The 26,503-nt window shown below is 32.7% G+C and overlaps 1 protein-coding gene across 2 annotated transcripts; it reads left to right on the top strand.

Annotated features, from left to right (window-relative positions):
• Positions 1-21,013: 21,013 nt before the first annotated feature.
• On the top strand, positions 21,014-23,565 carry LOC107960508 (sugar transporter ERD6-like 5). 2 transcript variants are annotated; one of them, XM_041077185.1, is made up of 7 exons: positions 21,014-21,139; positions 21,812-21,940; positions 22,026-22,090; positions 22,331-22,446; positions 22,531-22,588; positions 22,674-22,803; positions 23,294-23,565. In XM_041077185.1, exons 1-5 carry the CDS (start codon positions 21,042-21,044, stop codon positions 22,540-22,542), a joined length of 420 nt encoding a protein of 139 aa, XP_040933119.1. In that variant the 5' UTR covers positions 21,014-21,041; the 3' UTR covers positions 22,543-22,588; positions 22,674-22,803; positions 23,294-23,565. The 2 variants fall into 2 exon arrangements, with proteins under 2 accessions (XP_040933119.1, XP_040933120.1); XM_041077186.1 differs by lacking the exon at positions 23,294-23,565 and adding exons at positions 22,897-22,940; positions 23,026-23,261 and having other exon boundaries at positions 21,016-21,139; positions 21,812-22,446.
• The last annotated feature ends 2,938 nt before the right edge of the window (positions 23,566-26,503 follow it).

Below are 26,503 nucleotides of genomic sequence, written 5' to 3'. Positions count from 1 at the left end.
TTTAAAAATTATAAAAATCTTCAAAAAATTTTAAAAATTAAAAATTAAAAATTTAAAACTTAAATATTTAATATTTAATATTTTAGTCCATATTTCAGTTAAAAAGTTAAATATTCAAAATTTAGAAAAATTCTGAAAAATTATAATCTCAGTACAAAAATTTTGAAAAAAAATAAAAAAATAAATTAAAAATAGGAAAAAATTAAAATTAAGCAAATAGTGGCGTTTTTATTAAAGGCGCCACAAAAATTTAAACTATACTAGTGTTTTAATTGAAAACGCCGCAAAAAAGCCATTACTTTATAAATCAAAATCCCGCTCACTCCCGAAAAATAACTTTTGGTTACCACTCGTTTGCTCCCTCTTCTTCTCAACAGTACACTTCAATTCATTCACCAAAGTATCACCTGACAGAATCATTTCCAGTTTTCCATTTTTCATTTTCTTCCAAAACAAAAACCCCTTTGTTGCAAACTGGAATTTTGTGGAAACTGGAATTTTGTGGAAACTGAGTCTCTCCCTTTTCTTTTTATCTTCTTTTGGCTCTGGAATGTGAAAAATGAAAAAGTAAAAAACAGGATGAGTACTGAAGCAACTAAGAGAAGCACCACTGGAGCTCTAATGATGAAACAATGGAAAACCGATGAATTGAAGCCTTCTTCGGCGCTTACTGCAGAACCTAAGAAAGTTATTATCAAAAGCGCCGACATGAAAGACGACATGCAAAAAGAGGCCGTCAATATAGCCATTTCCATTAGCTCTTTTTCTCTACCTTACAAGATTCCTAATTTTTATGGCTTTTTTATTGGAATTATTTTATGGGTTTTCTTCGTTTGATCTTGATTTGTTAGTAAATACTGTAAATTTGCTGACTTGGAGTGGTTTTTCCTTCGGGGGGTTTTGACTAGGCTTTCGAGAAGAACAATGTAGAGAAAGATGTAGCAGAGTACATTAAGAAAAAATTCGACAAGAAACATGGACCTACTTGGCATTGCATTGTTGGTCGTAATTTTGGTAAACCAAAATTTCCATTAGATTCAATTTTCATGGAAAATAGAGTCCAAGATGTCTGTTATTTTTAAGCGATACTGCTGTTTTTACTTGAAAGAAAGCATATCATAGCTTAAATGAGCTATCATTTCCATCGTGTGTTAAGCTATCATAACTGCCATTGATGTTAGATTGGATTGTCTTAAGCTTAGACCTTATGATTTAAAAACACACCCACAAATGATGAGGAACCAATGCCCAGTCTCTACTGATGAGTTGCAGTATGGCTTTTAAAACTTCACAAATTAAAAAGAAAAATGTTAATTTGTAATTCATTTTTGCTTTTTTTCCCAAAAGAAATTATCAAATACTGCTGGTTATCAATGTAATTTAGAATCCCTTTACAGAAGAATCTTGTTCAGTATAAAATAACTAAATAAGCTCCATTGTATGTTTTGAATCTAGTTTATTTGATTTTTAGATGCTGGTAAGTCTACAACTAGAGGCCAGATACTCTTCCTCAGTGGTCAGATCGACGACCTTACAATCTAGAAGTATGAGAAAAAAGCGAAGGATAAAAGTAGAGAAAGCTGGTGAGCCATAGGTTTGCTTCATAACTTAGATAGTGGAAGTCAATGTTGTTCCATCTACATTTGTTTTCCAAAAGAGCATGCCAATACTGGGATTTGTTCTTTTATAGAACTTGTTTTGAAGGTATTAGTATACTAGTACAATTCAAATTAGTAATTTCGTTCTATTGATGTTATAATTATTGACTCTGTCTGAGATGCACACACATGCATGCTAATACACACACCTATATCCAATATTTTCTTAGTTTACTACTTGAAAATAATGACAAACAATAATGCCTTGCATGCAGAGGATTTTCAGCTATTTCATTATCTGACTTGACTATATTCCTTGTGTAATACCCCTACCCGTACTCATTGCCGGAATAGGGTACGAGGCATTACCGGAGTTTACGAATTAAATTTTTTTTATATTTAATATAGCCCATTTATAAATATCTAACCTTCCCTGCAATCTTAAATCGAGTCCAATCCACATCAACCAAATCAATTCAACATATTTTCAACATAAATTCATGCATATTTATAAGATAACGTCATCACATATCTAAAACCAAGTTTGTTAACCATACTAATGGCTAACTTTACATTCATTTCACGTTAACATTTACTTTGTTAGCTTATACATGCCATTGATTTCCAAAATAAAGTTTCTTTATATACCGAAATCCTGAGCTTGACAGTGTGATGTGTTTCCGACCAAATCCGACCTCCGAGCTCTTAACACTACAAAACAGGGAAAAAGGAAACGGGGTAAGCACTTCGTGCTTAGTAAGCTCATGTAACAAGAATTATACTTACCTAATATTTTCAATACAATACAATAAACATCCATATATCCATTCAATGCATTATTACCCTAATATGCACAAACTCAACTTTCAAGTTAGTACAATAATTTCTGTAATATCCTGATTTTGGGCATAGTCGGAATAGCAGTTTCGTGACCACAAAATACGAGATAGAAATAATTATTTTATGATTATTTTGAGGTATATGATATGATTTCATGATTGTGTGAAAATTTCGTGAAGAAATTTTATGCATAAAGTGCTTAAATTGAAATTAGGGACTAAATCGAATAATTTGTAAAACTTGCATTCTAGAAGTTTCTAGTATGAAATTGTTTTGAAATATTAATTAGGAGGTCTTAAATAGCAATTTTACCAATTTATAAGTCTATGGACAAAAATTGGACATGGATGGAATTTTTGGAAAGTTTAGTAGTAAGGGCATTTTGGTCATTTAGGGGTAAAATGAATTAAAATACAAAATTAAAAGCCAATTTTGCTCATCTTCAACCCCATGGTCGAATATATCAAGGAGAAACCATGGATAGGGTTTTTCAAGCCTCCAATCTCGATTGTAAGTCCGTTCTAGCCTCGTTTTTAATGATTTTTACGTTTTTGGAATCCCAGTAGCTCGATTAAGCTTATGCTAGCAATAATTTAACCTAGGGTTCATATTTGGAAAAATACCCATAGGTGAAATTTATGTATTTTGGTGTTTTATGATAGAATATGAGGTTTTAAATTATGTTAGACAACTTGTACTACTCGGTTTTAAGTGAAAACGAGCAAAATGGCTTAATTGGTAAAAATACCTAATAGTCATAAGTACATGTTAGAGTGAGAATTTGATGTTACCATAGAAGGGAAAAATGATCAGCATGTCATAAAACATAAGAAAATAGGCTGAAGTTTAATTTACGAGCTTTGGGGTAAAAGTGTAAATATGCGAAAGTTTAGGGGCAAATTTGTAATTTTGCAAAAATATGATTTTGGGTCAATTTGTATAATGTGAGTCCTAATTAGACTATATTTTAAATGATAGAGCAAGGAAAACTAAAATTCGGGCTAAAATGGGGAAAATACCAAGTTGTGGACGAAATGGTAAAAGTAGCCATTTTCGCATACGAGGTAAGTTCATGTGTAAATAATGTAGCATAATTGTTATTTTTAAGTTATTGATGTTAATTATATGATATGTTGATTTTTAATCGTGAAATATTATGCTTTGTGGTTAATGTTGAGTAATATGCAAATTATGTTTACTACTTGATAAATATGAATTGCTACCGAGTATCGGTTCCGATATTCCATGGAAGACGGCAAATATGAGATCGAGGGAAAAAAAACCGTTTGAACCTTAAGAATAGATCAGGATACAAGTGACATGTCACTAGGATGGTTGAGCATCCAACTCGTTGAGTTGAGTCCGAGTTCACTTATGGATGCGAATGTCCGAACTCGTTGAGTTGAGTCCGAGTTCGAGAGTGTAACTAGGCATCCGAGCTTGTTGAGTTTAGTCCGAGTTCACTTATGGATGCGAACGCCCGAGCTCATTGAGTTGAGTCCGAGTTCACTTATGGGCGGGTTACATGGTAGCTTGGCTACATATGTGGCACTTATGTGCAAACTTTCCATGAATCCGAATTATATTCGATGTGTTCAACGGATAAAATTCTACTCAAATGGAGGAATACTCGAGATGAAAGGGATGTATTGGTAAGTGTTGTGAAATGAATACTTTGAATAGGTATGTACTTAACCCTCGGGTTGAAAACTCGATATAATAACAATATGGTAAGATGATAAATGAAAATGTGATATGAATGTCTCGGTGATGATTATGCAAATGATGTTTTATGTTTGCGTATATAGTTGTGTTATTTGCTATTTGCATGTGAGCTTACTAAGTATTTATGCTTTCTCCCTCCTTTTCATTCCTTGTAGTGTTGACAAGCCAGCTCGGAAATCGGGAACGGTCGGAGGCACACTCACACTATCCGTATACCATCTTGGCATAATGGCTTGTATATTTTAAGTATGGCATGTATAGCATTATAATCATTTTGTATATATGGTCTTATGATATGGTTATTGAGTGGTATAGAAATGCTTGGTAATGATTAGCCATTGGAATGGCTAATCATGATCATATTTGGTGTTATGTATGCTAAATTGCTAGCTAATCCATGGAAACCATGAAATAGGTAAAATTTACCATAAAATAGATTCAGACAGCAACAGTGATGTGAGTTTGAAAAATAATTAAAAATAGTAGAGATACAATTAGATGATGAATAAAATATGGAATTGAAGAATTATGAGTCTATTTTCTTATGGATGGAACAAACAGGTATATGAGTTATATTTCATGAGATGTTTAAATTTTTGTGAAACAGGTCCAGAGCGATTTCTGGATCCCCTGTTTTGACTTTGGAAATTCACCATAAATTGTTCAAAGATAATTATAAGTCATGATTTATATGTACAGATTCCTTATTGAGTCTAGTTTTATTAGAAACAAACGGCATAGTCATTAAAACTTTGTACAAGGAGATATCTGATTCGTAATACACAGAGGTCAGAGCAGTCAAACCCTGAAATAGGGGAGACTTTAACTAATAAAATGTACTAATTTGCTAGACCAAAAATTCTAGAAAAATAGTAGTAAATATATATATGAGTCTAGTTTTAGGAAAAATTTACGGAATTGGATTTTGAGTTTTGGAACTCGAGATATGAATTTTTAAGCGACTGTGACGCAGATTGCTAGCTTGACTGAAAATTTTAAAAATAAATTGTTTGAGCTGTTTAAGTAATGAATTAAGTCTGTTAACACCTTGTGTTCGACTCCAGCGATGGTCTCGGGTACGGGGCGTTACATTTGGTGGTATCAGAGCAGGTTTAGTCGGTTCTCGGACTAACTTAGCATGTGTAAAAGTTTAGCTATACATGCCACTGATCTGTGATAGTGTGATGTCTTCCGACGCGTATGAGTACCGTCTTATTTAGACAGGGTACTCTCCAACCGAGCTGCGCCGACCATGTTCAATGTTATGTGAAGGTATTTGAGTAAAATTATGATTATGATAAGTCTCGGTTCAGAAAAGTATGAATAAAAGTTTATGATACATATGTGATAAATATCCATATTTGCTTAATGCTTATATCATGTAGTGTATATGACTTACTTAATAAGATGAACGGAATAAATAGAAAGTAGTAGAGGTATGAATAAAAGTCATAATATTATGATACGAATGAAAATGTCCTTGTCTTGATTTGGACGTCGAATGTTGATGAATGCTAATGATATATAATTTTTATAAGATAAAGGATTATAATGGAATGAACTTATCTATGTTAAATTGTTAGACTGAATTATATGATTGTAATGATATGTACATGATGATGCACGAAATGAATGTTATGATTGTGATGCAAATATCTATGTTTGTTTGGCCTTATATGATGTCATGAGCATGAATTAATTTAATTAAATAAATGGATAAGTAAAGCTATCTAGAAAACATAGAATGTATGCATAAGTATATTGTCTAAATGGGACAATAGGAAAATTTGTGTAAGTCAACATGAATGTTGCATTGCCTGAATGAATGACATGAATTTGATGATGTTGCTATGATGATGGAAGTTGTGTCATATGGGAATGTCTTCTAATTTTAGTGTTGGATGAAAGCATTGGTAGTCTGACTGGTTTATAATTTATATTGCTCTATTTCATCGGGTATTCTATTCCATTTCGTCTGATAAGAATTTATGAGAGAATACATATGATATTATGATTCTGTTTCTTCTACTTGATGCTTCATCTGATATATATGTATGGGAAGATATATTGTTCTTGTTATATTTGATTCCAGTGGGATTAAATGATGTTTTCTTTTGGACTTTCTTTCTTTGAAGAATTATCGGGGTATTCTGTATTTTCTCTATGAATTTGGTTTTCGATTCTCCGGCATAGTATCGTATCTTGGATTTCTTTATTCGGTTTTCTTGTTATCTTTGTTCTATAATTTGTCAATTATGACTCATGTTCGAAGTACGTTCTTCAGCTCGTAATAATCATGTCAAATATGACTATACTTCTAATTTAATCTTGGTAATGTGGTGATTTTAGTATTGGGATTTTTTTTCTAATTTCTGTGTAAGGATTTGATAAAAGCGCGAGTTTCAATCGGTATGGTGAATTATTTATTTGAAAGATTTCATGTGACAATTATGTCAGGGTTATTTTTCTCAAGTCTGATAATATAATTTCATTTTTGCACTGATAAAAGAGTAAATAGTCTGAACGAGAAGTGTATATTTATTAGAAAGAGTTGGATATTAGTTAAAGTCACTACGAATGATAAAGTTTTCGTCTTGTGAAAGCTGAAAAGTTTATTACATGTTGACAAAGTTTGGATAGATGAGAATATTGGTAACCGAAGCGTCTGAACTAGACTAGTCTACATTGAGTAAAGACTTCCTGGCTTTCAGTAATGTACCGTTGTATGAATTGTGATGTGTTTCAAGACAGTGAGGTAATGTGATAGTTTAGAGTTTCCGATGTTACATAAAATCAGAGTTGTTAAAAGGGTTAAAGCCGAGCATTGGAATCTATCAAAATTATCCTTGTCAGTGTTGATATTAGGATGGAAATGAGAAGGATTATTCTTGAGGCCATATCAGAATTAATTCCATAGCAGAAAGAGGAAAATGTGATGTATCCTATTGTTAAATATTTAGCGAGATCTATAAATCATATCTGTATTGAATGAATTCCTGCTCATCAGATTCATGGATTTTTAGGTCTCTTTGATTGTTGGATTTCTTGGAATTTCGGTCTCCATTAATCAAGTTAAGATCCGAGTTTTATGTCATGATATCATGGGAAACTAAGAAGGGTTGAAAATTTAAGAACAGTTGAGAGTTGAGACTGTAAGCTTTCAGATCATATGAGAAATTAAAGAGATGTATTGGAGGTACAGCCTAAGTGAAAGTTCTTCGGCACCGAATATGAGATTAAAAGTGAAGACCACTTTTCTGGTAAGATTTTCGGGGACGAAAATCCCTAAAGGAGGGGAGAGTTGTAATATCCTGATTTTGGGCCTAGTCGGAATAGCAGTTTCGTGACCACAAAATCCGAGATAGAAATAATTATTTTATGATTATTTTGAGGTCTATGATATGATTGCATGATTGTGTGAAAATTTCGTGAAGAAATTTTATGCATAAAGTGCTTAAATTGAAATTAGGAACTAAATCGAATAATTTGTAAAACTTGCATTCTAGAAGTTTCTAGTATGAAATTGTTTTGAAATATTAATTAGGAGGTATTAATAGCAATTTTACCAATTTATAAGTCTATGGACAAAAATTGGACATGGATGGAATTTTTGGAAAGTTTAGTAGTAAGGGCATTTTGGTCATTTAGGGGTAAAATGAATTAAAATACAAAATTAAAAGCCAATTTTGCTCATCTTCAACCCCATGGCCGAATATAGCAAGGAGAAACCATGGATAGGGTTTTTCAAGCCTCCAATCTCGATTGTAAGTCCGTTCTAGCCTCGTTTTTAATAATTTTTACGTTTTTAGAATCCCGGTAGCTCGATTAAGCTTATGCTAGCAATAATTTAACCTAGGGTTCATATTTGGAAAAATACCCATAGGTGAAATTTGTGTATTTTGGTGTTTTATGATAGAATATGTGGTTTTAAATTATGTTAGACAACTTGTACTACTCGGTTTTAAGTGAAAACGAGCAAAAGGGCTTAATCGGTAAAAATACCTAATAGTCATAAGTACATGTTAGAATGAGAATTTGATGTTACCATAGAAGGGAAAAATGATCAGTATGTCATAAGACATAAGAAAATAGGCTGAAGTTTAATTTACGAGCTTTGGGGCAAAAGTGTAAATATGCAAAAGTTTAGGGGCAAAATTGTAATTTTGCAAAAATATGATTTTGGGTCAATTTGTATAATGTGAGTCCTAATTAGACTATATTTTAAATGATAGAGCAAGGAAAACTAAAATTCGGGCTAAAATGGGGAAAATACCAAGTTGTGGACGAAATGGTAAAAGTAGCCATTTTCGCATACGAGGTAAGTTCATGTGTAAATAATGTAGCATAATTGTTATTTTTAAGTTATTGATGTTAATTATATGATATGTTGATTTTTAATCGTGAAATATTATGCTTTGTGGTTAATGTTGAGTAATATGCAAATTATGTTTACTACTTGATAAATATGAATTGCTACCGAGTATCGGTTCCGATATTCCATGGAAGACGGCAAATATGAGATCGAGGGAAAAAAAATCGTTTGAACCTTAGGAATAGATCAGGATACAAGTGACATGTCACTAGGATGGTTGAGCATCCAACTCGTTGAGTTGAGTCCGAGTTCACTTATGGATGCGAATGTCTGAACTCGTTGAGTTGAGTCCGAATTCGAGAGATATAACTAGGCATCCGAGCTTGTTGAGTTGAGTCCGAGTTCACTTATGGATGCGAACGCCCGAGCTCATTGAGTTGAGTCTGAGTTCACTTATGGGCGGGTTACATGGTAGCTTGGCTACATATGTGGCACTTATGTGCAAACTTTCCATGTATCCGAATTATATTCCGATATGTTCAACGGGTAAAATTCTACTCAAATGGAGGAATACTCGAGATGAAAGGGATGTATTGGTAAGTGTTGTGAAATGAATACTTTGAACAGGTATGTACTTAACCCTCGGGTTGAAAACTCGATATAATAACAATATGGTAAGATGATAAATGAAAATGTAATATGAATGTCTCGGTGATGATTATGCAAATGATGTTTTATGTTTGCATATATAGTTGTGTTACTTGCTATTTGCATGTGAGCTTACTAAGTATTTATGCTTACTCCTTCCTTTCATTCCTTGTAGTGTTGACAAGCCAGCTCGGAAATCGGGAACGGTCGGAGGCATACTCACACTATCCGTATACCATCTTGGCATAATGGCTTGTATATTTTAAGTATGGCATGTATAGCATTATAATCATTTTGTATATATGGTCTTATGATATGGTTATTGAGTGGTATAGAAATGCTTGGTAATGATTAGCCATTGGAATGGCTAATCATGATCATATTTGGTGTTATGTATGCTAAATTGCTAGCTAATCCATGGAAACCATGAAATAGGTAAAATTTACCATAAAATAGATTCAGACAGCAACAGTGATGTGAGTTTGAAAAATAATTCAAAATAGTAGAGATACAATTAGATGATGAATAAAATATGGAATTGAAGAATTATGAGTCTATTTTCTTATGGATGGAACAAAACAGGTATATGAGTTATATTTTATGAGATGTTTAAATTTTTGTGAAACAGGTCCAGAGCAATTTCTGGATCCCCTATTTTGAATTTGGAAATTCACCATAAATTTTTCAAAGATAATTATAAGTCATTATTTATATTTACAGATTCCTTATTGAGTCTAGTTTTATTAGAAACAAACGGCATAGTCATTGAAACTCTGTACAAGGAGATATCTGATTTGTAATACACAGAGGTCAGAGTAGTCGAACCCTGAAACAGGGGAGACTTTAACTAATAAACTGTACTAATTTGCTTGACCAAAGATTCTAGAAAAAAATTAGTAAATATATATATGAGTCTAGTTTTAGGTAAAATTTACTGAATTTGATTTCGAGTTTTGGAACTCGAGATATGAATTTTTAAGCGACTGTGACGCAGATTGCTAGCTTGACTAAAAATTTTAAAAATAAATTGAATGAGCTGTTTAAGTAATTAATTAAGTCTGTTAACACCTTGTATTCGACTCCGGCGATGGTCTCGGGTACGGGGCGTTACAATTTCCATGTACCAATAATATATACCATGATTGATGAGCTCATCAATACCATGATTTCCATTTTCTTGTTATTTTTCCATATTTATCCCGTTGAATTTCTTGGAATTTTCGATGGATTTTCGATGGATTTTCAGAGATACACTTTTAGTGTACATTTCCGGGTCCGTCAATTCATATTCATGTGCACACATATCCATTTCAGAGAGCACACTCCCGCGAACCTCAACCTTGCAGCGGGATTACCAGTCCAGGCTAAATCCCCTGCAACGACAATTACTCTAATGAGCTTGGATCTGAATTACCATTCCAGGCTAAATTCAGACCCTAATTCGGATTACCGTCCGGGCTAAATCCATTTTACACATATTCTTCGGGAGGGCTATATCAGGATAGGATCACCCATCCGGGCTAGATCCTTTTTACTGTCAATTCCTTATCAGAGATTCATCGAATTTTCCTTTCATTCAACCGAGATTTCTTCCCATTTTATCAAATATATCAATGTTTCATTAATTTTCATACAATGAACACTCAAATCATATTCACATCAATAACATACAATCTCAAGCATTTAAGAATATAATTCAAGTTACATGAACTTACCTTGATACTTGTTTGTAAACAAAAAAAATCTACTAATTCCGAACTTTTTCCTTTCCTCAATCTAGCTTCGTATTTGAATCTTCCGGATCTAAATAAATAAATTTAATTATCAATTTAATACATTTCATGTTCATATGCAACATTCTCTATAATTCAACTATTATTTATAGTTCATTCAAAGTTGTCTACTTGAGTCATAATCACTAAATTATTTATAACTTGAGCTACGAAAATTTAGATCCGTTAATGTTTCATGAAACTAGACTCATATATCTTTTTACCATAAAATTTTCAGAATTTTTTGTTTGGGAAATAAGTACAGTTTATTCTTTAAAGTCACCCCTGTTCTGCTGTCGACAGTTCTGACCCTTCTTCACTAAAAATTAATTATCTCTTCATAAAGAATTCAGATGATGTTCTCGTTTGTTTCTCTTAAAAATAGACTCATTAAGGATTCTATACATATAAATTTAAGCCCCTAATTGTTTTTATTCAATTTTTTATGATTTTTCAAATTCAGAACAGGGGAACCCAAATTCATTCTGAACTTGTCTCACAAAATTCATTATATCTCAAAATTTACAAATCCATTTCTTACATTATTTCTTCTCTGAGAAACTAGACTCAATAAGATTTAATTCCATATCTTTTTCATCTTTAATTCGATTTCTACAATTTATGGTGATTTTTCAAAGTTAGTCTACTGCTGCTGTCCAAACTGTTTTTGTGCAAGCTGTTTATTACCATTTTTCCCCTAAGCTTTTAATAAATGATAATTTAGTCCCTACTCAATTAGCCTCTCAATTGAGCTGATTTTTCTCAATTAACATTTTATTCTATCACCTTAAACTAGTTTACAACCTTTAGGAATCAGAATTTCAGCAATAGACTTTAATTCCAAGCATTTTTACAATTAGGTCCTAAAAATCAATTTCTATTGAAATTACCTAATAAAATCATCTCATAAACAAATTAAAGCTTTAATTTCATTCTATTTCATCATAAACTTACAGCACTCAACCATGGTGACTTTCAATTTCATCCATGAAATCAAAAACTAATGAATTTAATAGTAGGACCTAGTTGTAAAAGTCTTAGAAACACAAAAATTACAAGAAAAAGGCAAGTTAGTCTTTTTCACCTATTACAAGTTAGTCTTTTTCATTTAATTGACTACCCAAACATTAAAATTTCCTAACGAAATTTTAATACAACACTAATAACATTTCATAAATATTTATAAAATTATTTTCGACTCGGTTTTACAAGAAAGAGGTCCCGATATCTTGTTTTTACCCAATTTCTTCAATAATTTCTTTTTCTAACTAACCACTAAATCGGTAAAATTTTTCTATCAATATTTTCATACGATTTTCCTATAATATCAATTTTCATGCAAAAATATTGAAATAAATTTCTCTTTAAATCAGATTTGTGGTTACGAAACCACTGTTTCAATAACCTTGAATTTAGGCTATTACAACTCTCCCCCCTTTAAGGATTTTCGTCCTCGAAAATCTTACCAGTAAAGAGATTTGGGTATTGTTTCCTCATTGCCACAATACTTTCACCAAATCTATCTTTTTATTTCTAAGCTCTTTTGTCTCTCGTGCCAATATCTTGACCGGTTCTTCACTGTAAGTCATATCTGGTTGAATCTCCACTTCTGTCGGAGAAATAACATGTGAAGGATCTGATCAATATCGTCGTAACATAGATACATGAAAAACATTATGGATTCTATCAAGTTCCGGTGATAATGCCAATCGATAAGCGACCGGTCCAATTCTTTCTATGATTTCATATAGCCCGATAAATCTTGGACTCAGTTTACCCTTTCGACCAAATCGGAGACTTTCTTCCAAGGAGACACTTTCAGGAATACCTTGTCACCGACTTGAAATTCAATCTCTTTTCGTTTAAGGTCGGCATATGATTTTTGACGATCGGAAGCTGCTTTTAGACTATCTCAAATAACCTTTACTTTTTCTTCTGTTTCCCGGATCAAATCAATCCCATGTATCTTCCTTTCACTAAGCTCTGTCCAATATAACGGTGTTCTACATTTTCTATCATACAAAGCTTCATAAGGAGCCATTTTAATACTGGACTGATAACTGTTATTGTAAGCAAATTCAATCAAAGGTAGATACCTCTCCCAATTACCTTCAAACTCTAGTATACAACATCGGAGCATATCTTCCAATACTTGAATTACACGCTCAGATTGACCATCTGTCTGAGGATGAAATGCAGTGCTGAAATACAACTGAGTACCCAAGGCTTCTTGCAATTTGTCCCAGAAACGAGACGTAAATCGGGGATCTCTATCTGATATAATGGAGACAGGCACTCTATGTAGCCTGACATTCTCAGATATGTACAGTTCAGCTAGTTTATCTAAAGAATAATCCATACGTACCGGAATAAAGTGAGCTAACTTTGTCAATCGGTCTACAATCACCCAAATAGCATATTTTTTCCTCGGAGACAAAGGTAACCCCGATACAAAATCTATAGTGATTCTTTCCCATTTCCATTCTGGTATAGTAATTGGCTGAAGTAACCCCGAAGGTACCTGATGTTCAGCTTTAACTTGCTGACATATTAAACACCTTGATACAAACTCAGAGATATCACGTTTCATTCCCGACCACCAGTACATCTTTTTCAGATCATTATACATTTTATTAGTCCCCAGATGTACAGACATAGTACTGCTGTGAGCCTCGCGTAAAATCTTCTGTATGAGCTCTGAATTCTGAGGTACACATACCCTACCTCTGAATAATAAACAACCATCAGAACCAATCTGAAATTCAGAATTATTACCTGACTCACACTGTGCCCGTTTAACTTGTAACTTCTCATCATTCTTCTGAGCTTCACATATTTGCTGTAAAAATGTCGGTTTAGCTTTTAATTCTGCTAGGATTGAACCATCATCAGTCAATGATAACCGGGTATTCATAGCTCGTAAAGCAAACAGAGATTTCTAGCTCAAAGCATCAGCTACAACATTAACCTTACCCGGATGGTAATCAATAATCAAATCATAGTCCTTTATCAGTTCAAGCCACCTGCGCTGTCTCAAATTCAAATCTTTCCGTGTTATCAAATATTTCAAGCTTTTATGATCAGTATAAATATGACATTTCTCACCGTACAAGTAATGCCGCCATATCTTCAGCGTAAATGCAATAGCAGCTAATTCAAGATCATGTACTGGGTAATTTCTTTCATGTGGTTTAAGTTGTCTTGAAGCATAGGCTATTACTTTACCTTCTTGCATCAAAACACAACCTAAACCATTTAATGAGGCATCACTGTAAATAACAAATTCCTTACCCGGTTCAGGCTGCATTAATACAGGTGCTTTCGTTAATAGGTCTTTCAATCGGTTGAAACTTTGTTGAAATTCATCAGTCCACTTGAACTTTACATCTTTCTGCAATAATCGAGTCATTGGAGAAGCTATCATAGAGAATCCCTGTACAAATCTCCGATAATAACCAGCTAAACCCAAGAAACTTCTAACTTCAGATACATTTTTCGGTGGACTCCAATTGACAATAGCTGAGATTTTACTTGGATCTACCCTGATGCCTTCGGCAAATACAATATGTCCTAGAAAACCCACTTCTCAAAGCCAAAATTCACATTTACTGAATTTAGCATATAACTGCTTCTCTCGCAGAATTTGCAACACAATTCTCAAATATTCTGCATGTTCTTCTTCATCCCGAGAATAAACCAAAATATCATCAATGAATACTACTACAAATCTATCTAAGTACGGTCTGAATATCCGGTTCATCAAATCCATGAATACTGCAGGTGCATTAGTTAGCCTAAACGGCATAACTAGAAACTTATAATGCCCTTACCTGGTTCTAAAGGTTGTTTTTGGCACATCTGACTCCTTTACCCGTAACTGATAATAATCCGATCGAAGATCAATCTTTGAAAACACAGTAGCACCTTTCAGCTGATCAAATAAATCATCAATTCGGGGTAACGGGTACTTATTCTTTATGGTTACTTTATTAAGCTGCCAGTAGTCGATACACAATCTCAAAGACCTATCTTTCTTTTTCACAAACAAAACTGGAGCACCCCAAGGTGAATGACTCGGTCGAACAAAACCCCTGTCAACAAGTTCTTACAACTGTGTCTTTAACTCCTTTAATTCTGTAGGAGCCATACGATATGGAGCTATTGAGATCGGAGTAGTTCCCAGAATCAAATCTATAGAAAATTCCACTTCTCTTTCTGGTGGCAATCCTGGTAATTCCTCTGGAAACACATCGAAAAATTCACATACCACTGGAACTGCCTGTATCTTTGACTCAGATACCTTGGTGTCGAGTACATAAGCCAAGTAAGCATCATACCTTTTTTGGACATACCTTTGTGTTGCCATTACTGAAATCACATCAGATAACCCCTTTGTCTGATCAGATTTAACCCGGAGCAGCTCACCATTCTGACATTTTAGCACAATATATTTTTTTCTACAATTTACTATCGCATCATGCTGGGTTAACCAATCCATGCCCAATATCACGTCAAATTCATCAAATGGCAGTAACATCAAATCAGTCGGGAAACAATAACCTCTCACCATCAGTGGACAATTTGTACAAATTTTATCCACCAACACAGACTGGCCTAGAGGGTTCGAGACTTTAACCACAAATTCAGTAGGTTCAACAGGTAAATTTTTAACAATTGCAAGTTTAACACATATATATGGATGTGTAGAACCAGGATCAATTAATGCAGTAATATCAGTATCAAGTAAAGAAAATGTACCAGTAATAATATCAGATGCTGAGGCATCTTCTCTGGCACGAATGGCATATGTCCTAGCAGGTGCTCGTGCTTCAAACCTGCCTGCAATATCTTTCGTAGGTCCTCGGCTACCACTGACATTACCAGATGGTCGAGGTGGTCTACCTCTTGAAACTGGATTACTCGGCTTCGATATCTGTTCAGCTTCTTTTTCACCTCTTTCTGGACAATCTCTGAGGAAATGGTCAAAAGAACCACATCGGTAACAAGCCCTGCTCTTTAATCGACATTCACCAAAATGAGCTTTATTACAGTATTGGCATCTCGGCTTAGGAGTGCCAACACTACCAACACTGGTCACTAATGGAGTAGAAGGTCTTGGATTAGTGCCTTGAGAACCTCGCTCTCAGCCCGAATACCCAATGGCTGAAGTAGAACGATCCTGATACTTCTTCAATTTCTTTGAAGCAGAAAACTGGGATTTTCCCATCGGTCTTTTACTAAAAATTCGAGCTTCCCTCTCAACTTGTTTCTTTTCTTTGTTCAATTCTTCTGCTTTATAAGCTCTCTCTGCCAATGTAGCAAACTCTCGAATTTCAAGAATTACGATCAGTAGTTTAATGTCTTCATTTAACCCTTCTTCGAATCGTTTGCACATTTCAGCTTCTGACTGTACCCATTCTCGAGCATATTTACTCAATCGAACAAATTCTCTTTCATATTCAGATACTGATCTGTTACCTTGTTTCAACTCAAGAAATTCTTTTCTTTTCTGATCGAGAAACCTCTGGCTGATGTATTTTTTTCTGAACTCGGTCTGAAAGAATTCCCATGTAATTTCTTCTTTCAGAACAACTGAAGCTTTAGTATTCCACCAATGGTAAGCTGTGTCTTTTAACAGTGAGACGGCACATTTCAGACATTCTTCTGGTGTACAAGATAATTCTTCCAGAACCCGAGTAGTGTTTTCTAACCAGAATTCAGCCCGTTCAGAATCATCATCAACTGCTGCTCGAAATTCTTCGGCCCCATATTTTCAAATTTTATCTACTGGAGCTTTTCCTTTTCTGACAAATTCAGTACCTGCACCCTGTGGGATCTCGGGAACCGGTGAAGGAGCAGGAGGGGGAGCTTGAACTTGCTGCACTACAGGGTTAGTTCTTAAGTATTGATTAAACCATTCATTCATCATTTGAAAGAAGGCTGTTTTTGCCTCCTCCCCTCGACCCTCTGTCTCGGGCCTTCTACTGCTAGTTTCTTCTCTTTGTACTGAAGCCGGAGCATGACTCCCAGCTTTCTCATATTGAGCTCGGTCGGATGACATTACTATAAGACAAACACATTTTAAATGGTCAGGAGATATCATACTATCAATAATAATTTAAATGGCATGTATAGCTAATCCCGTATTTGCTACATCGGTCCTAGAACTGGCTAAACCGTAGCTCTGATACCAATAAATGTAATACCCCTACCCGTACTTATTGCCGGAATAGGGTACGAGGCATTACCGGAGTTTACGAATTAAATTTTTTTTTATATTCAATATAGCCCCTTTATAAATATCTAACCTTCCCTGCAATATTAAATCGAGACCAATCCACATCAACCAAATCAATTCAACATATTTTCAAGATAAATTCATACATATTTATAAGATAACGTCATCACATATCTAAAACCAGGTTTGTTAACCATACTAATGGCTAACTTTACATTCATTTCACGTTAACATTTACTTTGTTAGCTTATACATGCCATTGATTTCCAAAATAAAGTTTCTTTATATACCGAAATCCTGAGGTTGACAGTGTGATGTGTCTCCGACCAAATCCGACCTCCGAGCTCTTAACACTACAAAACAGGGAAAAAGGAAACGGGGTAAGCACTTCGTGCTTAGTAAGCTCATATAACAAGAATTATACTTACCTAATATTTTCAATACAATACAATAAACATCCATATATCCATTCAATGCATTATTACCCTAATATGCACAAACTCAACATTCAAGTTAGTACAATAATTTCCATGTACCAATAATATATACCATGATTGATGAGCTCGTCAATACCATGATTTCCATTTTCTTGTTATTTTTCCACATTTATCCCGTTGAATTTCTTGGAATTTTCGATGGATTTTCGATGGATTTTCAGAGATACACTTTTAGTGTACATTTCCGGGTCCGTCAATTCATATTCATGTGCGCACATATCCATTTCAGAGAGCACACTCCCGCGAACCTCAACCTTGCAGCGGGATTACCAGTCCAGGCTAAATCCCCTGCAATATAAACTCATAGAGTATTGTCAGGATTACCAGTCCAGGCTAAATCCCCTGCAATGACAATTACTCTAATGAGCTTGGATCTGAATTACCAGTCCAGGCTAAATTCAGACCCTAATTCGGATTACCCGTCCGGGCTAAATCCATTTTAAACATATTCTTCGGGAGGGCTATATCAGGATAGGATCACCCGTCCGGGCTAGATCCTTTTTACCGTCAATTCCATTTCAGAGATCCATTGAATTTTCCTTTCATTCAACCGGGATTTCTTCCCATTTTATCAAATATATCAATGTTTCATTAATTTTCATATAATGAATACTCAAATCATATTCACATCAATAACATACAATCTCAAGCATTTAAGAATATAATTCAAGTTACATGAACTTACCTTGATACTTGTTTGTAAACAATAAAAATCTACTAATCTCGAACTTTTTCCTTTCCTCGATCTAGTTTCGTATTTGAATCTTCCGGATCTAAATAAATAAATTTAATTATCAATTTAATACATTTCATGTTCATATGCAACATTCTCTATGATTCAACTATTATTTATAGTTCATTCAAAGCTGTCTACTTGAGTCATAGTCACTAAATTATTTATAACTTCAGCTACAGAACTCCAAATTTAGATCCGTTAATTTTCCCTGAAACTATACTCATATATATTTTTACCATAAAATTTTCAGAATTTTTTGTTTAGGAAATAAGTACAGTTTATTCTTTAAAGTCACCCCTGTTATGCTGTCGACAGTTCTGACCCTTCTTCATTAAAAATTAATTATCTCTTCATAAAGAATTCAAATGATGTTCTTGTTTGTTTCTCTTAAAAATAGACTCATTAAATATTCTATACATATAAATTTAAGCCCCTAATTGTTTTTATTCAATTTTTTATGATTTTTCAAAGTTAGAACAGGGGAACCCGAATTTATTCTGACCTTGTCTCACAAAATTCATTATATCTCAAAATTTACAAATCCATTTCTTACACTATTTATTCTATGAGAAACTAGACTCAATAAGATTTAATTCCATATTTTTTTCATCTTCTAATTCGATTTATACAATTTATGGTGATTTTTCAAAGTTAGTCTACTGCTGCTGTCCAAACTGTTTTTGTGCAAGCTGTTTATTACCATTTTTCCCCTAAGCTTTTAATAAATGATAATTTAGTCCCTACTCAATAGCCTCTCAATTGAGCTGATTTTTCTCAATTAACATTTTATTCTATCACCTTAAACTAGTTTACAACCTTTAGGAATCATAATTTCAGCAATAGACTTTAATTCCAAGCATTTTCACAATTAGGTCCTAAAAATCAATTTCTATTGAAATTACCTAATAAAATCATCTCATAAACAAATTAAAGCTTTAATTTCATTCTATTTCATCATAAAATTACATAACTAAACCATGGTGACTTTCAATTTCATCCATGAAATCAAAAACTAATGAATTTAATAGTAGGACCTAGTTGTAAAAGTCTTAGAAACACAAAAATTACAAGAAAAAGGCAAGGATTAACTCACTTGGTGAAAAAATTATGAAATACCAGCTTAGATAACCCTCCTATGGCGTTTTTAGCTGCTGGAATTGAAGAGAAATGAAGAGAAATCTAGATATTTCCTATTTAGTCCTAGTTTTATTTAGTTAATTTTGCAATATTCCAATTTTACCCCTAATTTATCAATTTTTCTGCTGATTTCATGCCCTTGCCGTCCAGCCCAAATAACTTTTGGGTCTAATTTCCTTTTAAATCATTTCTCATTAGACTTTTAAGCTATTTAATCATTCTAGCAACTTTTACACCTATTACAATTTAGTCCTTTTCATTTAATTGACTACCCAAACATTAAAATTTCCTAACAAAATTTTAATACCACACTAATAACATTTCATAAATATTTATAAAATTATTTTCAACTCGGTTTTATAAGATAGAGGTCCCGATATCTTGTTTTTACCCAATTTCTTCAATAATTTATTTTTCTAACTAACCACTAAATCGGTAAAATTTTTCTATCAATATTTTCATACGATTTTCCTATCATATCAATTTTCATGAAAAAATATTGAAATAAATTTTTCTTTAAATCGGATTTGTGGTTACGAAACCAATGTTCCAATAACCTTGAATTTAGGCTATTACACATTGTCTTAGGTATATGGCTTATATTATAGACACTAATGAAGAAGAGAGAGTTAAGGTACCATATAATGGGAAAATGATTTTACCAACTTTGAGAATATGTGTAGTAGCTGTAGTTAATATTTCTGGATATAATTTTTATTATACTGTCAACATTTATTCTTGATTATCTAAACTACTGTTTATCTGAGCATTAATTAAATTTGAATTATTGATTGCAAGGTAAAACTGTTGAGGTTGGAAGAGCACACTTTGAGACTGAGATCACTAGATTTACTATTGTGGATGCGCCAGTAAGGAGATTGCCTAGGAATTATATTGTTATTCCTTTTTCATTTAAATCAATCCTGCCTTCTATTCCTATTTAATTGTTTGTAGGATAATTGATAATACTTTTCAAAATTGAGTTATTTTCTGTAACCTTTTTTGTGGATTTGTTGAAATGTTTTCATTTAGCACCTGTTTTACACTATAGAACACTATTCACATTTTAAAAAATTAATTTTTTTTTCTCAAGTGAAATGCATCTACTTGAATTCAGATTTGGATACGTTTTTTTTCTTTTTAATTAAGACTAACTACAGTTTTGCATTTGAATCAGAAGTTAGTCTAAAATTTTTAAAGCAGGCTTATGTTTTCTGTCTTTTCAATTCTAATTTGTATACATTGTTTTATGTTTACCGTTCTTGTTATGAAAAAGTGGATAAGATATATCTTAGTACACCAACAAAAATTGCCATCCTGGACCATGAAAGGAAGGGAAATACCATTTTTATTTAAAGCATTTTTGCCAATCTTTTGTACGCAATTAAAGAGTGAGATGTTTGAGGTTTAATATTCACTTTCATGTCTTGATAAAATATAGTTTGGGGTGGAATTGAGCAAAGGCTTTAGAACTATGATTTTGAGTTGAGTTTATGTTTACTCCTTAATGTACTGATAATAATTTGTCAAGGAATCTTATGCATTGGCTTTCTCAAACGTTCTCGCCAGCAAAAGGAAATTACAAGGGAACAAGCAGTTCAAGCTCAAGAATGGTTCAACTTAAAGATGCTTCCTTGTACTCATTCTCATCCTCTTTATATTTTCCGATGCTTTCTTCAAGTAGGATACTAAGAAACATCATTTCCTGTACTATTCTTTCTGATTGCTTATAAAATAGTTTGTTCATTAGAACCTTCATTTTCTCTTGTCTTTTATTTATTTTTGTAAATCATGTTTCTTTGTTTAGTGACACAACAAATCTTTGAACATAATTTTTGTTTAGTTACATATAAATGATTTTTTAAAAATTGTGTTTATAACTTTTTTAAAGTATTATATATATGTCAAATTCTGCTGTTTGTCATTGCACTATGTGTATGTTACTAATTTAGTATTTATACTCTAATTTGGCTATTTTTAATCGTTTTTTTCTTTAAAAAAATGAAATTTAGTTCTGACATTAAATTCCTTAAACTAATTTATATAATTTCAAAAATCTTTTATGATAAATAAATTATCTATAATGTTATGTCAATTTACTAGCACTGCCATATCATTTCAATTGCTTTGATTTTCAAAAATTTGAAAACAAGGTTACTCAATTTTAACTTCAAGTCACACATTCCATTTGTTAGGAAAAGCTATATCTTTTTTCAGAATTTTATAAAAAAAGATTTTATTTGAATTTTCTACTGTGGTACATTGAAGTTCATATGTAGCTCAATTCCATGTGTTGCTTTATTTATAGGTGCTTCGAGAGTTCAATCATGTTAATCCACAAACGGATGAGGAAGGAAAAGTGTTTTAACTTGTTGGGGTGTGTCGTTCATGTTTGTTGTTGGTTCCTTTGTCCATTGGCGCACATTGGCTCTGTTAGGTAACTAGAACTTCCTGAATTGCATTGGAAATTGGTTAGGCAATCAGATAGTTTTGTAACAGTTATTGAATGATTTTACAAACAGCCACGATTCCCGCTCTGCTTCAACTCCTACTTCTCTTCTTCATACCAGAATCTCCTCAATGGCTGGTGAGTACAATTCGAGTTTCTCTTAAATTTTACAGCTACGGTTCGGTGCCTATCTTAAAGGCTCAAGTAAAATGAAAACAGAAAATCTTATTACTAACCTGCAAGATATTGTCCGTTTTGATATGGAAATCTCTAGTTTTGTCCTACAGCTACCAAATGGCTTTGAGTTTCTACAAATATATCATAGTAGATCATCATAAGTTTTCTCTTTCGGTTGAAATCTCCTTTTGTGATATATAGCCACTGAGAATATTTCTGTGCGGGCAAAATTTGGTAGTGAGAAAGAGCTTGAAGCCACTTTGTTGTGCCTCAGGGGAGATAAAGCTGATATTTCTCATGAAGCAACTGAAATAAAAGTAACCTTTGTTTTTTTCTTAAGAAAAAAGTATAAACTTTTATAATGGTTCAATTTCTGCTTGTCTGAGCTTATCTTTTTACAGGATTATGAGTGAAGGAATTTTAGACATATTCCAAAAGAAGTATGTTCGGCCATTACTTGTAAGACACGTAACTTCGTTGAAATTGATCAATTGCTCCATATTTGCTATATAATCCATTGATATATCTCTTGTTTTCCTTATAGACTGTTGCTGGAGTGTTGGTCCTGATGAATTTGGGAGGAATCAATGCACTTACTGGAGTGTTGGTCCTAATGAATTTGGGAGGAATCAATGCACTTACATATTATTCTGGTGCTATTTTTGTCTCAGCTGGTAATATTACTGGTCTTAACAATCTCCATAGAACTTCAAGAAAATTTATGAATAGTTCAACTACATTAAATTCTATTTTATGACAATTGAAAGGTGTATCTAGCATGGTTGGGCTCATCACACTAGCTGCTACTCAGGTTTGCTTCACTGTCATTTTGGATAGCAAAATTCTCCATTGATGGGATGATGTCTCGGTAACTAAAGAAATGTTCTATTTTGCAGACAGTAATTGGTATTTTGGGTGCAACCTTAATTGATAAACTCTTAAACTGGAATAACAACCATCAGTATGAGTTTCTATTAATGTCCTCTAGATATGAAATCAAATTGTGTTGAATTATATTGTAAAACCACCAGAAAATGTTTGTGTCCTCTTAATATCCAACTCTAGAGTCTAGAATCCAGGCACCTCGGTGTGGATAATAGATTGTAACTAGATTTATCTACCAAAGTGACTATGAATCTTATCATTTGGTTTTGCATCCTTTAGATATTGAAGGTGCGGCAGAGGATTCAATCTCTTCAAGCTGGAAAAGCCAAGGCTTAGCACTTCTTCAAGTGGAACGTTATTTAATGTTGCATTCCATGGTCATTCATCTTAGTTGGAACTTGAATTTTGTGTTATGAAAATAGGGTTTTGTAGTTACCTTGTGTACCAGCTTCTTTAACCATGATTATTAATTATTACAAGTTTTGTAGTTTCTTTTATCATTGGCTGAGTTAATATAGATCAAATGAGCTGTGAGGTAGATTGCCCATTTATTTAAACATAATATTTAAATTCATTAATTTAGTTTTAAAGTTAAAATTTTAATAGAAAATTTAATTTAATTAATATTTTTTATTTATTCTTAAAAGTATATAGTTTAAAGTTCAAATTTAAAAAATAAAACATAGTATAATATTTATCATAGAAAATAAATATTATTTAATTTTATATTCTTTAGCGGCGTTTGTGAAAAAAGCGCCGCTAAAGGTCGGATATATAGCGGCGTTTTTAGAAAAAGCGACGCTAAAGATCATGGTCTTTAGCGGCGTTTGTGGGAAAAGCGCCGCTAAAGGTCATGGTCTTTAGTGGCGTTTAGAAAAAAGAACATCGCTAAAAGTCATGGTTTTTAGTGGCGTTTTTTGCGACGCTTGTGAAAGCGCCGCTAAAGGCCAAAAAAAGGCCGCTAAAAGTCTATTCTCGTGTAGTGAGAAATAAGATTAAAGATTAACAAATATCTTATAAACATTAAATTCATAGAATGGAAGCAAGTGATAATTTTTCCTACATTCCCTTGAATAAGAAAGCTATCCATACAAAGGAACTTTCCTGGGGTTAAATTATTATTATCGATTTTGTTCAACGTTTTTATTTATTGAAACTTAATCTAATGTTTAAATCAAATTATACTTTAGAGTGGCCTTATAACAATATAGTGAGAGAGTGATAGGAGATGAGGATTTGAATCAGGATTACCTTAGTGCCAAATGAAAGCTTTAATCATTACCTCAAGTAAATCTTAGTTAATTATAATAGATATTAATAAAGGTTTTTGTTGAATTAAAAGAATGTTGGAATTTGATATATCCCCATTTTAATTCCAAAAGTAATACTCAAACACTACAACATAATTTTTTTTATATTTATTAAATTTTTATTTTATCTTATTATACCTAATAATACATATAATACCTTTTAAATTTTACTTATAAAATCTAAACACTCTACTAAAAACTAATCAAATAATTTTCTAATAATATTAAAAGACTTTTGTATAGATTCCATTCCCAACCTTTTGCGTTAAGCCAATAGATTTGTTGAGTAATTCAACATCTCTTATCAAACTACTCCAATGAAATTTAAATCAGGAAAACAATTTAAAAAAAAACAATACAATATATTAATAGATTTGTTGAGTAATTTTCCGTTACGTTTCATTAAAGGGGACAGTCGAATATTTATATACATAGCTACTGGTCATGGAATTGACGTTCTTAGTAGACTCTATATACGCTGGACACGTGTACTGTTCTAAGCTGCCTGCTGGACACTTCTTGGGCATATGTGAGCTGAGACCGCAAACTCCCCTTGCTGACTTCATACTGTGAGGCTTGCATGTATCCATCTGGTGGGCCCTAGTCTGGTCACAGATATGTGACTCGAACCTTATCTAATTTTAGGGTTGATGATCATAAGTACATAACAAGCTTAATAAAAACTTGAAAAAGTAGATGAGTGCAAAATATAATATATGGATAGTTTTAAGTGCAGTATATTAAAGTCGAAATTAGTGAAGTGTCCGATCTCATTTGTGAACTAATTAATATCATATGAGAAAGTAGCTTTTATATATTTGAAAATAAATCATTGTTTTTTTTTAATTACAATGACAGGACAAAGTCTTAACAACAAACATGATTAGTGCGATTTAGACTCAAGTTACACATGGGGCAGTAAATACTCTTGACCATCAAGCCATCACATGGGATTCAAAATCAATCATTGTTTTATGTCTTAAGGTATAAATCTACCAGAACGAACCCAATAACTAATCATTTGTATTCTGTAAGTCCATTAAGAACGTAAACCACGAGTTTTTAAAAAATTGTTACACAAAGTATGGAATCCTAATCTCATCATTCAAACCCTTTAGCGACGGCTAGTGGGAAATGCTACTAACTCCTACTTTTTCAATCTTTCGTGTTGAGTGCATATACTTTATTATGTATTCAAGTTGAAACAAAGCAATAATCTTGTTGGTTCCACTAGTGGATGAGATGAAATATCTTTTAGAGTTTCATCATTTATTTATTAGATGTTTAAATATAATTCAAATGACTTGATCCTGTTTATAGATTTTTTTTACTGATAATGTATCATATAATAATATTTAAATTAAATGTATGTTTTAGTTTATTAATTTATTAATTTTTTATTCCGTATCATTTTTTTTATTTTAATTGAATAATTTGGAAAATTGAAAGCTTTACTAATTTAATTTTTGTCCAATGTTTTTCACTCTTCCTTTCTATGATTGTTGGTTTAGAAAGCAAGTGAACCTATTTATGGACCAAAATTTTCACTCTTCCCTTGTATGATTTGTTAGTTCATTCTTTATTTGTGGGTTTGAAAGGTAAGTGAACAACTTGAGGGAGTATTTAATTTTCGACCAAACTTTTCACCCTTCCCTTGTATGATTTGTAGCTTCAAACTTGTTTAAAAAAGTGAATTTTGTATTAATTATATCATATTTTATTATATTATAATTGATGTCGTTTGAAATTTGTTCATATTGTTGCTTTCCAAGTAGATTCCAAATTAACTATATCCCTCTAAGCTTGTGGATTGGCGTCGTGCCCTATAAACTACATTTTTTACAAAATTTAATTACATTAATTTAAAGTTGGGTTATTTGTTTAAACTCGAAATTTCGCTTAATATTTAAAAGGTTTTGGATAAAAATATTGATCTCGAAAATCGGTTTGAGTAAAAATATTATGTTCATTTAAAGTATGAATTGGGTTTGAGTTTCAATATTCCAAAGCTCGAAACCAACAAGTTTGATTCGTTTTTTAAGTTTATAATATATAATGTTGTTTACTGTATTATATATACTATCCGTAAAACTATTCATAATCCCTTCCTAACCCTTAAAGAGGAAGATAAACATATTTTAATGCGCTCAAATCCAAATTCTCCTGCTTGATAACAATA

The sequence above is a fragment of the Gossypium hirsutum genome, chromosome A09 (assembly GCF_007990345.1).
Source record: "Gossypium hirsutum isolate 1008001.06 chromosome A09, Gossypium_hirsutum_v2.1, whole genome shotgun sequence".
NCBI classification, from domain to species: Eukaryota; Viridiplantae; Streptophyta; class Magnoliopsida; order Malvales; family Malvaceae; genus Gossypium; species Gossypium hirsutum.
This window is presented reverse-complemented; position numbering and strand designations above follow the sequence as displayed.